This window comes from Oncorhynchus nerka, linkage group LG4, assembly GCF_034236695.1.
Source record: "Oncorhynchus nerka isolate Pitt River linkage group LG4, Oner_Uvic_2.0, whole genome shotgun sequence".
Classification (NCBI taxonomy): Eukaryota; Metazoa; Chordata; class Actinopteri; order Salmoniformes; family Salmonidae; genus Oncorhynchus; species Oncorhynchus nerka.
In genome coordinates, this window is record NC_088399.1 from 15,222,209 (window position 1) to 15,239,266 (window position 17,058).

Sequence of the window (17,058 nt, forward strand, 5' to 3'; positions counted from 1 at the left end):
ATAAATTCATTAGGTCCTAATCTATGGATTTTACATGACAGGGAATGGAGAGATGCATCTGTTGGTCACAGATACCTTTAAAAAATGTCGGCCTCACAATCGGCCTCAGGATTTCGTCACAGTTTCTCTGTGCATTCAAATTGCCATCAATAAAGTTATTTTTTGGGGGGTGGGGGGGGTTTATTCACTTGGCCTACTGTATATTGAAGTATTGCTTTTAGTAGTCATAACACACCTTGCACAACTCTATGGTCCACTAAACCTTCACATTTCCTGATACATCTGTGGCAGGGATCATCAACTAGATTCAGCCGCGGGTCGATTTCTTTTCTTGAGTGGATGGTCAGGGGGCCGGAACATAATTACAAATAATTTGTAGACTGCAAATTGACCACAAGAAGCAAAAACATATATAATGTTTGACTAAAACATAGTCATTTCAAACCTTGCTTACATTTACATACGATCGCGTGTCTCTCTATTATGCGTGGGAATACTTGGGAACAGATTTCTTAAATTAATATAACTTAGAGCTGATTTCCTGGTGTTTTTAGTCTTTTATGTCCAACAATGAAAATTCCACAAATTTAAAAAAATATATACAGCGCATTTGGAAAGTATTCAAATGTCTTGACTTTTCCCACATTTTGTTGAGTTAGAGCCTTATTCTAAAATGGATTAAGTATTTTTTCCCTCATCAATATACACGCAATACCCCATAATGACAAAGCAAAAACAGGTTTTTAGAAATGTTTGCAAATTTTATAAAAAATATTTTAAAAAGCTTATATATTACATTTACATAAGTATTCAGGCCAAATTCGGCACACGGGCCGCCGGTTGGGGAACCCTGATCTATGGTTTATTGAAACAGCCATGCATTTGATAATTAACAGTACAAGATCAAAGCAAATCCCAGCGTCTTTCAAGGTTGACTACTGAATGCTACACGTTTCCACCACAACTGAACTGAGCTCAACAATGGTAGTCTCATCCTCTCAAGAGGGCTAGCCACGGTCTTTGAAATATCCATTTAGACTTCCAATGCCGACCAAAACGTAAACACGCCCAATTATACAGATTTGTTGGTATTCATGCTTTTACTATAAATATTAATATTTTGTATCTTTCTTACATTTTTGTCCTCTCAAAAGCTGTCATGTTTTCATCTAATTTAAGCTGTTCCTTGTTTGCTGTTGTTGTTGGCCTTAATTACAACATGAGTCATGCTGTTGGGTCAGAGATGCTGTGTGTTTACACTGATGATTTGGGGTCCTCGCATCCACGCCACCTGCCTATGAAGTGCCCTCCTAATTGCCTGATCAAAAGGCTCGCAGCGCGGTGCTAAGTGACCAGGGGAGAAAGAGCAACCTGCCTTTCTCCTTTTGATCGCAGCCAAATACCAGCCCTGGCTCATGTTAGGCAGCCATTATATTTGTTGTCTGTCTACCTGTGTGTGTTTGTTTTTCATTAGCATTCAGCATTTTAGTGTGTGATCATTTTAGCGTCATAAGTGGGTGAAATATATTCATGAACTGTCATTAGAAAGAAGAGTGACACAGAGCAGCTGGTTGCTTTGAAGTCTGCAGCCACAATGTCTGTGTGTGCTTCGTGTGGTGTGTGTGATTCATGCACAGTCAAGCTGACATGTATGTGTCTAAACGGGCGTCTGCATGCTTACATTAATACATGGAGGTGTGTACATCAAGGCTCTCCAACCCTGTTCCTGGAGAGATACCATCCTGTAGGTTTTAACTCCAACCCTGTTCCTGGAGAGATACCGTCCTGTAGGTTTTAACTCCAACCCTGTTCCTGGAGAGATACCGTCCTGTAGGTTTTAACTCCAACCCTGTTCCTGGAGAGATACCATCCTGTAGGTTTTAACTCCAACCCTGTTCCTGGAGAGATACCGTCCTGTAGGTTTTAACTCCAACCCTGTTCCTGGAGAGATACCATCCTGTAGGTTTTAACTCCAACCCTGTTCCTGGAGAGATACCATCCTGTAGGTTTTAACTCCAACCCTGTTCCTGGAGAGATACCGTCCTGTAGGTTTTAACTCCAACCCTGTTCCTGGAGAGAAACCGTCCTGTAGGTTTTAACTCCAACCCTGTTCCTGGAGAGCTACCCTCCAGTAGGTTTTAACTCCAACCCTGTTCCTGGAGAGAAACCGTCCTGTAGGTTTTAACTCCAACCCTGTTCCTGGAGAGATACCGTCCTGTAGGTTTTAACTCCAACCCTGTTTCTGGAGAGAAACGCTCCTGTAGGTTTGAACGCCAACCCTGTTCCTGGAGAGATACTATCCTGTAGGTTTGAACTCTAACCCTGTTCCTAGAGAGATACCGTCCTGTAGGTTTTTGTTCCAATCTTAATATAGCACACCTTATTCTAATAATTAGCTGGTTGATAAACTATATCAGGTTAGTCACAGCTAGGTTTGGAGTGAAAACCTACAGGAGGGTAGCTCTTCAGGAACAGGGTTGGAGTTCAAACCTACAGGAGGGTAGCTCTCCAGGAACAGGGTTGGAGTTAAAACCTACTGGAGGGTAGCTCTTCAGGAACAGGGTTGGAGTTCAAACCTACAGGAGGGTAGCTCTCCAGGAACAGGGTTGGAGTTAAAACCTACTGGAGGGTAGCTCTCCAGGAACAGGGTTGGAGTTAAAAACCTACAGGACGGTATCTCTCCAGGAACAGGGTTGGAGTTAAAACCTACAGGACGGTATCTCTCCAGGAACAGGGTTGGAGTTAAAACCTACAGGACGGTATCTCTCCAGGAACAGGGTTGGAGTTAAAACCTACAGGACGGTATCTCTCCAGGAACAGGGTTGGAGTTAAAACCTACAGGACGGTATCTCTCCAGGAACAGGGTTGGAGTTAAAACCTACAGGACGGTATCTCTCCAGGAACAGGGTTGGAGTTAAAACCTACAGGACGGTATCTCTCCAGGAACAGGGTTGGAGTTAAAACCTACAGGATGGTATCTCTCCAGGAACAGGGTTGGAGTTAACCTACAGGACGGTATCTCTCCAGGAACAGGGTTGGAGTTAAAACCTACATGAGGCTATCTCTCCAGGAACAGGGTTGACTACCTCTGTCTTTTTCGCAAGAATCACTCTGAGAGCCCTCAGCTTGCCACTTACGCAATGTAGTCGTTTATGCTAATTCTTCAAAATAAAGGCATGAAACTAGGTCTAAAGGCTGTAGACACCTTAGGGAAGCCACAGAAAAAGGAATCTGGTTGATATCCCTTTCAATGGGCAATAGGGATGCATAGAAAGACAGGGGTTTCAAAATAAGAGTCACTTCCTGGTTGGATTTTTTTCAGGATTTCGCCTGCAATATCAGTTCTGTTATACTCACAGACAATATTTTTGCAGTTTTGGAAACTTTAGAGTGTTTTCTATCCTAAGCTGTCAATTATATGCATATTCTAGCATCTGGTCCTGAGAAATAGGCGGTTTACTTGGGACCGTTATTTTTCCTAAAATAAAAATAGTGCCCCCTAGTTTCAAGAGGTTAAGGACATTTAGAGACTGTCCCGAAGACACTCATGCATTGTCTTGGCTTTGTGCTTAGGGTTATTGTCCTGTTGGAATATGAACCTTCGCCCCAGTCAGGTCCTGAGCGCTCTGGAGAAGGTTTTAATCAAGGATCTCTCCATCCATCTTTCCCTCTATACTGACTAGTGTCCCAGTCCCTGGGAAAAACATCCCCACTGAAAAACATCCCCACAGCATGATGCTGCCACCACCATGCTTCAACGTAGGGATGGTGCCAGGTTTCCTCCAGATGTGACGCTTGGCATTCAGGCCAAAGAGTTCATTCTTGGTTTCATCACACCAGAGAATCTTGTTTCTTATGATCTGAGAGTCTTTAGGTGCCTTTTGGCAAACTCCAAGCAGCCTGTCATGTGCCTTTTACTGAGGAGTGGCTTCCGTCTGGCCACTCTACCAGAAAGGTCCGATTGGTGGAGTGCTGTAGAGATGGATGTCCTTCCAGAAGGTTCTCCCATCTCCACAGATGAATTCTGGAGCTCTGTCAGAGTAACCATCGAGTTCTTGGTCACCTCCCTGACCAAGTCCTTCTCTCCAGTTTGGCCAGGCGGCCAGCTCTAGGAAGATTCTTGGTGGTTCCAAACTTCTTCCATTTAAGAATGATGGAGGCCACTGTGTTCTTGAGGACCTTGGTACCCTTCCCCAGATCTGTGCCTGGACACAATCCTGTCTCCGAGCTCAATGGACAGTTCCTTCGACCTCATGACTTGGTTTTTGCTCTGACATGCACTGTCAACTGTGGAACCTTATATAGGCAGGTGTGTTCCTTTCCAAATCATGTCCAATCAATTGAATTTACCACAGGTGGACTTCAATCAAGTTTTAGACACATCTTAAGGATGATCAAAGGAAACAGGATGCTTTTGAGCTCAATTTCGAGTCTCATGGCAAAGGGTTCCGAATACTTATGTAAATAAGGTATTTCTGTTTTTAATTTTTAGTAAATTTGCTGAAATTTCTATTATTACGTTTTTTTGCCTTGTCATTATGGGCTATTGTGTAGATTGATGGGGGGGGGGAACAATTTAATCCATTTTAGAATAAGACTGAAATGTAACATAGTGTGGAAAAAGTCTGAAAACTTTCCGAATGCACTGTATGTGTGATGCTAGCCACTGATCTCTTTTTGTCTCCTGTCAGATGTCCAGTTCTTATAACATTTAAATGGGACAGATCCTAATTGAATTACTCATTTTAAGGTTGACTCAGCACATATTAAAGTGTGTGTCTGGCAGTATCACTGGGGAACATCATAGGGCACCCATAAAGCCCCCCGCTCCCAGGAACGGCGTAAAGCTTTAAGAGACTTCCGTCCTGTCATTACACACTTATTCACATCTCTTTTTTTTATCTTTTTTTTTTATCACAAGGCTGTAATTCTTGATTTTTATTGGGTTTTGATGTATTTTCATTTGTTTCTGTAAATGTGTGTTGAGAGGGGGAGATTATCAAGAGAGGGTGTGTGAGAGGGTGTTTGTATGTGTGTCTGTTCTGGACAGGTAATGGAAGTATTAAGGAGGCATTAGGGGGAAGTGGAGCTGCTGGTGTTACTGAGTTGGAGGAAGCAAGCAAAGCTCTCATGTCATTATACCATCAGATCAAAGACATGTGCAATGACTCAGTACAGTAGGATCAAGGTCCTGATATGCAGCTGATTAGTTACAGCCTACCACACCAGCCCAACTCACCTGACCAAGTGTGTTGAGCTGGAACAAAAGCACACCCACTAGCTGTCCAGGAAGAGAGTTGGCCACCTCTGGTGTTGATGAGGTGACATAGGAAGTGTAGTTGGTAACATAGGAAGTGTAGTTGGTGACGTATTAAGTGTAGTTGGTGACGTATTAAGTGTAGTTGGTGACGTATTAAGTGTAGTTGGTGACGTATTAAGTGTAGTTGGTGACGTATTAAGTGTAGTTGGTGACGTATTAAGTGTAGTTGGTGACGTATTAAGTGTAGTCGGTGACGTAGGAAGTGTAGTCGGTGACGTAGGAAGTGTAGTTGGTGACGTAGGAAGTGTAGTTGGTGACGTATTAAGTGTAGTTGGTGACGTATTAAGTGTAGTTGGTGACATAAGACATGTAGTTGGTGAAAAGGGGACCACATTACGAGAATGTAGCATGGTGTTTTCCAGGGCTCTTTGTCCTTTTCCCATTACTCTTTACATTTACATTTAAGTCATTTAGCAGACGCTCTTATCCAGAGCGACTTACAACCTTAAACATGAAGTTTGACAGTTTATGCGTGATGTTCTACCCGAATGTAAAAATCCAAAGTCCCTCCTGGACACGCTGATTAACGTGAGCTTTACAATCTGCATTTCAAAACCACTATTTTCAATATCCTCCAAACAAATGAGACAGGAAAATACAGCAACATTTAATTTGCGTGTCTCATCTGCCTCCGCTGTTGAAGAAAACAAACCCAGGTTAGGTCATGGCAAATCAAACCCAGGTCATGGCAAATCAAACCCAGGTCATGGCAAATCAAACCCAGGTCATGGCAAATCAAACCCAGGTCATGGCAAATCAAACCCAGGTCATGGCAAATCAAACCCAGGTCATGGCAAATCAAACCCAGGTCATGGCAAATCAAACCCAGGTCATGGCAAATCAAACCCAGATCAAACCCAGGTCATGGCAAATCAAACCCAGGTCATGGCAAATCAAACCCAGGTCATGGCAAATCAAACCCAGGTCATGGCAAATCAAACCCAGGTCATGGCAAATCAAACCCAGATCAAACCCAGGTCATGGCAAATCAAACCCAGGTCATGGCAAATCAAACCCAGGTCATGGCAAATGCCACAAAAAATCGGTGTTCTTTACTACGGTTATTTTTCAGGTTGAGTTTTCTGCTTTGGGGGAGGCAAATCTTTTGCTAACAATGTAACCGGGCATCTTTAATAACCGGGGGAGCTCACCGTGGGAGAGAAGTGGAGGGGTAAGAGAGAGAGAAGAAGAAAGGATTACTTCAGCCCCGTGCGCTCGCTCCCGGCTAGTGCATTAGCCTAAGCGGCCGTCTCATGGAGTGTATTCATGTAGAATAATGCTGTTGTTGACTCGTGAGCCGCTTTTCCAGCGGTGTGGTGCCTATGGATGCAAGCAAGGGAGAAGGGAGAGAGGGCGGCTGTAGCCTGGGGAAGGGCTGATTAAAGGAGGGCCTGGATCAGACACTTCCTGAGGGATAGGAGGCCTGGGGGGAGAGAGAGTCTTTCAGTCCATTTCTGGGGGAAGAAGAGGAATGAAGGGAGGGACGAGGGATGAGATGTTTGGAGGAAAGCAGAAAGGAATGGATGGGTGGATGGAGAGAGCGATAAATAAAGACACTGGTAAGGTGAAAGAGATGGACGAAGGCAGAGAGTGGGGTAAAATATTTTGGGGTATGGATGAATGAAAAAATGACCTATGAATGCACCTATGACTATCAATGATGCAGTCCTTATGTAGACTCTATAAACAATAATAAGGTAACTGTTTGTTATTGTTGTTTTCCCCCAGGTGTCATCCTTAAAGAATCGCCTGAAGAAGGTTTCCACGACGACGGGAGATGGCGTGGCCCGAGCTTTCCTCAAGACACAGGCCGCTCTCTTCGGCTGCTACAGGAACGCGCTGCAGATCCAACCGGTGAGACAGTCTGAGGGAGAATGAAAGAGGGAAGAGGGGAAGGAGGGAGGGAAGGTTTACAGTTAATAGTGAGCGAGAGAATGAGAGAGAGTGACACACACAGACACGGAGCGAGCTGTCTTTCATTCCTGGCAGCTCCTCTATATCACCATGGTAATGGTATATGATGACAGTGTGTTTGAATGGGAACAGCCAGCCAGCACTCGGTCTACTCTGTACCTGCATCAACACTAGGCATGGTTGTGCCGGACCACTAATTATTCTACTATTCCGCCATATGTCGTCAAAAAAGTCTGATCCTCGCGTCGCCCAACCCAATGCGTCTATTTTAAAATCATCTCTCCCGGACATTTACATATTTTAGACGGGGGCAATATGAATAAAACAAATAGAGGTGTCAATCAAGGACTTCCGTGCGCTAGGACAGCAGGGTGTGTGTCTGTGTCTCTGTGTGTGTGTGTGTCTGCCCACTGTTTGAATAATAGCATTAGTGATGCAGATCCCCGTATCCCCCCAGTGTTTAGAGGGGGGTCTGGAGGACAGAATAGCCCCCCTACGTGGGGTACCGGTCCACCCACCAGGGGAGACAGAAAGGGGACACACGTCCTAACAATGGCCCAGCTGGTGCCCCTGCACTACATATGGGGGAGCCAGCGCCTTCCTTCCACCTCCAAGCTGTCACTACGCTGTGGCTAACCCTAAACCCTCAACTCTAAACCCCTAACCTGTACTCTGGCTGAACCAAGGCATCTTCTGCCTAGGAGACACTGGGGAGTTTTTATTGTGTGTGCTTTGGCCCATTCGGTGTCCGACATTTCTTGTGACCCACCATGTAGATGGTGTATTTCTAGTCAGGACCCAAAATGAATCCAATAAATGACCCGGGCCACCCACTGTCACGGATATCCTGCTCTCATCGTTATCATGAAGCTGGTCAGAAAGGGATATAGCCCTGATATTGCTGAAGCTTTTTTTAAATATATATTTTTTTATTCTCGACCCAATCTTTCTTGCTTTCTTACAGTGTTGTAACGATGTGCAAATAGTACAAAAGTACAAAAGGGAAAATAAATAAACATAAATAGTGGATTTTGTTCTTCACTGGTTGTCCTTTTCATGTGGCAACAGGTCACAAATCCTGCTGCTGTGATTGCACTCTCTCTCTCTCTCTCTCTCTCTCTCTCTCTCTCTCTCTCTCTCTCTCTCTCCCTCTCTCCCTCTCTCCCTCTCTCTCTCCCTCTCTTTATCTATCTCTACCTCCCCACCCCTCTCTCTCTCTCTCTCTCTCTCTCTCTGCTGTCTCATGCTCGGCGCTAGTTGTCATTAAGTCTGAACTGCAGAACCAATTCGTTTGATCCAGAGGGGATGTGATGTGCAGCAGCAGTATGGACAGTGGGGATAGGAAGGGACGTGTATGTGTGTGTGCGTGCTCTCTTATTTGGCAATGGACCTCTTAGCTATGCTTGGATACACATCATCAAGACAGGACAAGATACTGTACAAAAACACCCGACAGACACTCAACCATACAGAGGCAAACTCACTCACTCACTCACTCACTCACACACACACACACACACACACACACACACACACACACACACACACACACACACACACACACACTAGACAAGCAGAGCGGCCCAGAGAAACAAACACGTTCTCAATATGCAGTTGTGTCTTGTATGAGTTGTTGTGTGGTGTGTGTTGACCCACTTATTGCTTTCCCTGTGAGTTTACTCTGAGTGTGCAAAACATTATGAACACCTTCCTAATAATGAGTTGCGCGCCTCCCCTTTGCCCATAGAACAGCGTTAATTCATCAGCGTATGGACTCTACAAGGTGTCGAAGCATTCCGCAGGGATGCTGGCCCATGTTGTCTCCAATGCTTCCCACAGTTGTGTCATGTTGGCTGGATGTCCTTTGGGTGGTGGACCATTCTTGATACACAGGAAACTGTTGAGCGTGAAAAACCCAGCCGTGTTGCAGTTCTTGACACACTCAAACCAGTGCACCTGGCACCTACTACCATACCATGTTCAAACGCACTTAAATATTTTGTCTTGCACATACACAATCCATGTCTCAATTGTCTCAAGGCTTAAAAATTATTCTGTAACCTGTCTCCTCCCCTTCATCTACACTGATTGAAGTGGATTTAACAAGTGACATCAATAAGGGATCATTGCTTTCACCTGGATTCATCTGGTCAGTCTGTCATGGAAAGAGCAGGTGTTCCTAATGTTTTGTATAGTCAGTGTATTTGTGAGCTTTACAACATGTTCCAAACTGACGTTTCATACCGCTGGTTGACAAATCACTATTAATACATGTTTAAGTGGCCTCTAACAGCGACAAACACACACACACACACACACATACACGTACGTTCGTACGTACACTCAGATTCAGTCAGTGATCTTACAGCCACACAGTAACATATGCATACATTTTGTACAGATGTAGGATCTTAATTTGAGCTAATTTGCTACAGCAGGAAAATAACACATGTTGACTATAATTAATGAACATTGTAGTAGGGGTTGATACACTACCTGACGTAAAGTATGTGGACACTGGCTCGTCGAACATCTCATTCCAAAATCATGGGCATTGATATGGAGTTGGTCCCCCCTTTGCTGCTATAACAGCCTCCACTCTTCTGGGAAGGCTTTCCACTAGATGTTGGAACATTGCTGCGGGAACTTCCTTCCATTCAGCCTCTAGAGCGTTAGTCAAGTCGGGCACTGATGTAGGGTGATTAGATCTGGCTCGCAGTCGGTGTTCCAATTCATCCCAAAGGTGTTTGATGGGGTTGAGGTCAGGTTTCTGTGCTGGCCAGTCAAGTTCTTCCATAAAGATCTCGACAAACCATTTCTGTATGGACCTCCCTTTGTGCAAGGGGGCATTGTCATGCTGAAACAGGAAACTTTTCTCACAAACTGCTGCCACAAGTTGGAAGCACAGAATCATCCAGAATGTCATTGTATGCTGTAGCGTTAAGATTTCCCTTCACTGGAACTAAGGGGAGTAGCCCGAACCATGAAAAACAGCCCCAGGCCATTATTCCTCCTCCACCAAACTTTACAGTTGGTGCATACATTGGGGCAGGTAGCGTTCTCCTGGTCGTCCGCCATACCCAGATTCGTCAGTCGGACTGCCAGATGAGGAAGCGTGATTCATCACTCTAGAGAACACGTTTCTGCTGCTCCAGAGTCCAATGGCTGCGAGCTTTACACCACTCCAGCCGGCACTTGGCATTGCACATGGTGATCTTGGCTTATGTGCGGCTGCTCAGCCATGGAAACCCATGAAAGTCACTGAGCTCTTCAATAAGGCCATTCTACTGCCAATGTTTGTCTATGGAGATTGCATAACTGTTTGCTTGATTTTATATATCTGGCAGCAACGGGTGTGGCTGAAATATCCAAATCCACTCATTTGAAGGGGTGTCCACATACTTTTGTATATATAGTGTACATTATTCGTTTGGGAAAATCAAGTCTGAAATTTGACAGTGCTAATGAGGGGCGTTATCACTGGCGTGTGTCCTTCTCCTCCTCCAGTAGTCCGGGGGTCCAGACCTCTCATCTCTACAGTAATGATATGATCTCCACAGAACCATTAGAGGACTGCAGGCAACCCTTCTAACGTGCTAATGTCCTGCTGGCCAGGTGGTCTCTCACACACGCATTCACGCACTCACACAAACACACACTGCTCGCACAAACACACAGTTAATATGGACAAAATGGTTGCGCGCAGGTTACCCTCTCATTTGAATAATAAGGGCAGGTTAAGAATCCAGCTTTTAGCTTTTCCCTGGGCTGAAACGTGTGTGTGTGTGTGTGTGTGTGTGTGTGTGTGTGTGTGTGTGTTTATCTGTGTGTCACCTAATGCTCAGTAACAGTGGCAGGTGTCATCTAAGCATGTTTGGGGAATATGCTCCTCTCAGGCCCTGGTAAACACTCCCCTCACAGGAGACAAGTCATGCTCTCCTCTGGCTCTAGTTTACAGTTCAGCCTCCTTGACATGAGACTTAGTTGAGGATGACTGAATGTCTGTGTGTGTGAGCAGGCAGCTCACCCATGAAAGAAGTCCGTATTCTACGTCCATCCATATCTGAGGATGTTCTGGAGATGATGTGGAAACTGGCCACTAGGGGCAACAGTGAGCACTGTTACCTTCAAGTAGTTTTCAGTTTTGCTAGGGCATTGTGGACGGGGATGGTGGATAAGCGTAAGCATCTGCCTCTGATTCCAAAGGTTGCCAGTTCAAATCCATAATCCTTACCGTACCATGCTGAGTTAATGTCTAGACTAACCCATACCATGCTGAGTTAATGTCTAAACTAACCCTTACCATGCTGAGTTAATGTCTAAACTAACCCTTACCATGCTGAGTTAATGTCTAGACTAACCCTTACCATGCTGAGTTAATGTCTAAACTAACCCTTACCATGCTGAGTTAATGACTAAACTAACCCTTACCATGCTAAGTTAATGTCTAAACTAACCCGTACCTTACCATGCTGAGTTAATGACTAAACTAACCCTTACCTTACCATGCTGAGTTCATGTCTAAACTAACCCTTACCATGCTGAGTTAATGACTAAACTAACCCTTACCTTACCATGCTGAGTTAATGTCTAAACTAACCCTTACCATGCTGAGTTAATGACTAAACTAACCCTTACCGTACCATGCTGAGTTAATGTCTAAACTAACCCTTACCATGCAAAGTTAATGTCTAAACTAACCCGTACCTTACCATGCTGAGTTAATGACTAAACTAACCCTTACCTTACCATGCTGAGTTAATGTCTAAACTAACCCTTACCATGCAAAGTTAATGTCTAAACTAACCCGTACCTTACCATGCTGAGTTAATGACTAAACTAACCCGTACCTTACCATGCTGAGTTCATGTCTAAACTTACCCTTACCATGCTGAGTTAATGACTAAACTAAACCTTACCTTACCATGCTGAGTTAATGTCTAAACTAACCCTTACCATGCTAAGTTAATGTCTAAACTAACCCGTACCTTACCATGCTGAGTTAATGAATAAACTAACCCTTACCATGCTCAGTTAATGTCTAAACTAACCCATACCTTACCATGCTGAGTTCATGTCTAAACTAACCCTTACCATGCTGAGTTAATGACTAAACTAACCCTTACCTTACCATGCTGAGTTAATGTCTAAACTAACCCTTACCATGCTGAGTTAATGTCTAAACTAACCCTTACGATGCTGAGTTGATGTCTAAACTAACCCCTACCATACCATGCTGAGTTATGTCTAAACTAACCCGTACCTTACCATGCTGAGTTAATGACTAAACTAACCCTTACCATGCTGAGTTAATGTCTAAACTAACCCTTACCTTACCATGCTGAGTTGATGTCTAAACTAACCCTTACCTTACCATGCTGAGTTCATGTCTAAACTAACCCTTACCATGCTGAGTTCATGTCTAAACTAACCCTTACCATGCTGAGTTAATGACTAAACTAACCCTTACCATGCTGAGTTAATGTCTAAACTAATCCTTACCTTACCATGCTGAGTTAATGTCTAAACTAACCCTTACCTTACCATGCTGAGTTGATGTCTAAACTAACCCTTACCTTACCATGCTGAGTTAATGTCTAAACTAACCCCTACCTTACCATGCTGAGTTGATGTCTAAACTAACCCTTACCTTACCATGCTGAGTTAATGTCTAAACTAACCCTTACCATGCTGAGTTGATGTCTAAACTAACCCTTACCATGCTGAGTTAATGTCTAAACTAACCATTACCATGCTGAGTTAATGTCTAAACTAACCCTTACCATGCTGAGTTAATGTCTAAACTAACCCTTACCATGCTGAGTTAATGTCTAAACTAACCCTTACCTTACCATGCTGAGTTAATGTCTAAACTAACCCGTACCATGCTGAGTTAATGTCTAAACTAACCCTTACCATGCTGAATTAATGTCTAAACTAACCCGTACCATGCTGAGTTAATGTCTAAACTAACCCGTACCATGCTGAGTTAATGTCTAAACTAACCCGTACCTTACCATGCTGAGTTAATGTCTAAACTAACCCTTACCTTACCATGCTGAGTTGATGTCTAAACTAACCCTTACCTTACCATGCTGAGTTCATGTCCAAACTAACCCTTACCATGCTGAGTTCATGTCTAAACTAACCCTTACCATGCTGAGTTAATGACTAAACTAACCCTTACCATGCTGAGTTAATGTCTAAACTAACCCTTACCTTACCATGCTGAGTTAATGTGTAAACTAACCCGTACCATGCTGAGTTAATGTCTAAACTAACCCTTACCATGCTGAGTTAATGTCTAAACTAACCCTTACCATGCTGAGTTAATGTCTAAACTAACCCGTACCTTACCATGCTGAGTTAATGTCTAAACTAACCCCTACCTTACCATGCTGAGTTAATGTCTAAACTAACCCTTACCATGCTGAGTTAATGTCTAAACTAACCCGTACCATGCTGAGTTAATGTCTAAACTAACCCTTTACCATGCTGAGTTAATGTCTAAACTAACCCTTACCGTACCATGCTGAGTTAATGTCTAAACTAACCCTTACCATGCTGAGTTAATGTCTAAACTAACCCTTACCTTACCATGCTGAGTTAATGTCTAAACTAACCCTTACCATGCTGAGTTAATGTCTAAACTAACCCTTACCATGCTGAGTTGATGTCTAAACTAACCCTTACCTTACCATGCTGAGTTAATGTCTAAACTAACCCTTACCATGCTGAGTTAATGTCTAAACTAACCCGTACCTTACCATGCTGAGTTAATGTCTAAACTAACCCGTACCTTACCATGCTGAGTTAATGTCTAAACTAACCCTTACCATGCTGAGTTAATGTCTAAACTAACCCGTACCTTACCATGCTGAGTTAATGTCTAAACTAACCCTTACCATGCTAAGTTAATGTCTAAACTAACCCTTACCGTACCATGCTGAGTTAATGTCTAAACTAACCCTTACCATGCTGAGTTAATGTCTAAACTAACCCGTACCATGCTGAGTTAATGTCTAAACTAACCCGTACCTTACCATGCTGAGTTAATGTCTAAACTAACCCTTACCATGCTGAGTTAATGTCTAAACTAACCCGTACCATGCTGAGTTAATGTCTAAACTAACCCTTACCTTACCATGCTGAGTTAATGTCTAAACTAACCCTTACCATGCTGAGTTAATGTCTAAACTAACCCTTACCTTACCATGCTGAGTTAATGTCTAAACTAACCCTTACCAAGCTGAGTTAATGTCTAAACTAACCCGTACCATGCTGAGTTAATGTCTAAACTAACCCTTACCATGCTGAGTTAATGTCTAAACTAACCCTTACCTTACCATGCTGAGTTAATGTCTAAACTAACCCTTACCGTACCATGCTGAGTTAATGTCTAAACTAACCCCTACCATGCTGAGTTAATGTCTAAACTAATCCTTACCATGCTGAGTTAATGTCTAAACTAACCCTTACCATGCTGAGTTAATGTCTAAACTAACCCTTACCATGCTGAGTTAATGTCTAAACTAACCCTTACCATGCTGAGTTAATGTCTAAACTAACCCTTACCATGCTGAGTTGATGTCTAAACTAACCCTTACCTTACCATGCTGAGTTAATGTCTAAACTAACCCTTACCATGCTGAGTTAATGTCTAAACTAACCCGTACCTTACCATGCTGAGTTAATGTCTAAACTAACCCGTACCTTACCATGCTGAGTTAATGTCTAAACTAACCCTTACCATGCTAAGTTAATGTCTAAACTAACCCGTACCTTACCATGCTGAGTTAATGTCTAAACTAACCCTTACCTTACCATGCTGAGTTAATGTCTAAACTAACCCTTACCATGCTGAGTTAATGTCTAAACTAACCCGTACCATGCTGAGTTAATGTCTAAACTAACCCTTTACCATGCTGAGTTAATGTCTAAACTAACCCTTACCATGCTGAGTTAATGTCTAAACTAACCCGTACCATGCTGAGTTAATGTCTAAACTAACCCTTACCATGCTGAGTTAATGTCTAAACTAACCCTTACCTTACCATGCTGAGTTAATGTCTAAACTAACCCTTACCATGCTGAGTTAATGTCTAAACTAACCCGTACCATGCTGAGTTAATGTCTAAACTAACCCTTACCATGCTGAGTTAATGTCTAAACTAACCCTTACCATGCTGAGTTAATGTCTAAACTAACCCTTACCTTACCATGCTGAGTTAATGTCTAAACTAACCCGTTACCATGCTGAGTTAATGTCTAAACTAACCCCTACCTTACCATGCTGAGTTAATGTCTAAACTAACCCTTACCATGCTGAGTTAATGTCTAAACTAACCCGTACCTTACCATGCTGAGTTAATGTCTAAACTAACCCTTACCATGCTGAGTTAATGTCCTAACCCTACCATGCTGAGTTAATGTCTAAACTAACCCTTACCATGCTGAGTTAATGTCTAAACTAACCCTTACCATGCTGAGTTAATGTCTAAACTAACCCTTACCATGCTGAGTTAATGTCTAAACTAACCCTACCTTACCATGCTGAGTTAATGTCTAAACTAACCCTTACCTTACCATGCTGAGTTAATGTCTAAACTAACCCTTACCATGCTGAGTTAATGTCTAAACTAACCCTTACCTTACCATGCTGAGTTAATGTCTAAACTAACCCTTACCATGCTGAGTTAATGTCTAAACTAACCCGTACCTTACCATGCTGAGTTAATGTCTAAACTAACCCGTACCTTACCATGCTGAGTTAATGTCTAAACTAACCCCATGCTGAGTTAATGTCCCCTTACCATGCTGAGTTAATGTCTAAACTAACCCGTTACCTTACCATGCTGAGTTAATGTCTAAACTAACCCTTACCATGCTGAGTTAATGTCTAAACTAACCCGTACCATGCTGAGTTAATGTCTAAACTAACCCTTACCTTACCATGCTGAGTTAATGTCTAAACTAACCCTTACCATGCTGAGTTAATGTCTAAACTAACCCTTACCTTACCATGCTGAGTTAATGTCTAAACTAACCCTTACCAAGCTGAGTTAATGTCTAAACTAACCCGTACCATGCTGAGTTAATGTCTAAACTAACCCTTACCATGCTGAGTTAATGTCTAAACTAACCCTTACCTTACCATGCTGAGTTAATGTCTAAACTAACCCTTACCGTACCATGCTGAGTTAATGTCTAAACTAACCCCTACCATGCTGAGTTAATGTCTAAACTAATCCTTACCATGCTGAGTTAATGTCTAAACTAACCCTTACCATGCTGAGTTAATGTCTAAACTAACCCTTACCATGCTGAGTTAATGTCTAAACTAACCCTTACCATGCTGAGTTGATGTCTAAACTAACCCTTACCTTACCATGCTGAGTTAATGTCTAAACTAACCCGTACCTTACCATGCTGAGTTAATGTCTAAACTAACCCTTACCATGCTAAGTTAATGTCTAAACTAACCCGACCTTACCATGCTGAGTTAATGTCTAAACTAACCCTTACCATGCTGAGTTAATGTCTAAACTAACCCCTTACCATGCTGAGTTAATGTCTAAACTAACCCTTACCTTACCATGCTGAGTTAATGTCTAAACTAACCCCTTACCATGCTGAGTTAATGTCTAAACTAACCCTTACCATGCTGAGTTAATGTCTAAACTAACCCGTACCTTACCATGCTGAGTTAATGTCTAAACTAACCCGTACCTTACCATGCTGAGTTAATGTCTAAACTAACCCGTACCTTACCATGCTGAGTTAATGTCTAAACTAACCCTTACCTTATGCTGAGTTAATGTCTA

At 42.9% G+C, this 17,058-nt stretch overlaps 1 protein-coding gene across 5 annotated transcripts in view; it reads left to right on the forward strand.

The window, feature by feature from the left end:
- Positions 1-17,058, forward strand: part of dennd1a (DENN/MADD domain containing 1A) — a 215,850-nt gene that overhangs the window by 142,703 nt on the left and 56,089 nt on the right. For all 5 annotated transcript variants that reach the window (XM_065017252.1, XM_065017255.1, XM_065017253.1 and 2 more), the window contains one exon: positions 7,049-7,174. In XM_065017252.1, coding sequence (XP_064873324.1) covers positions 7,049-7,174 — 126 coding nt within the window. The remainder of the gene's footprint in view (positions 1-7,048; positions 7,175-17,058) is intronic.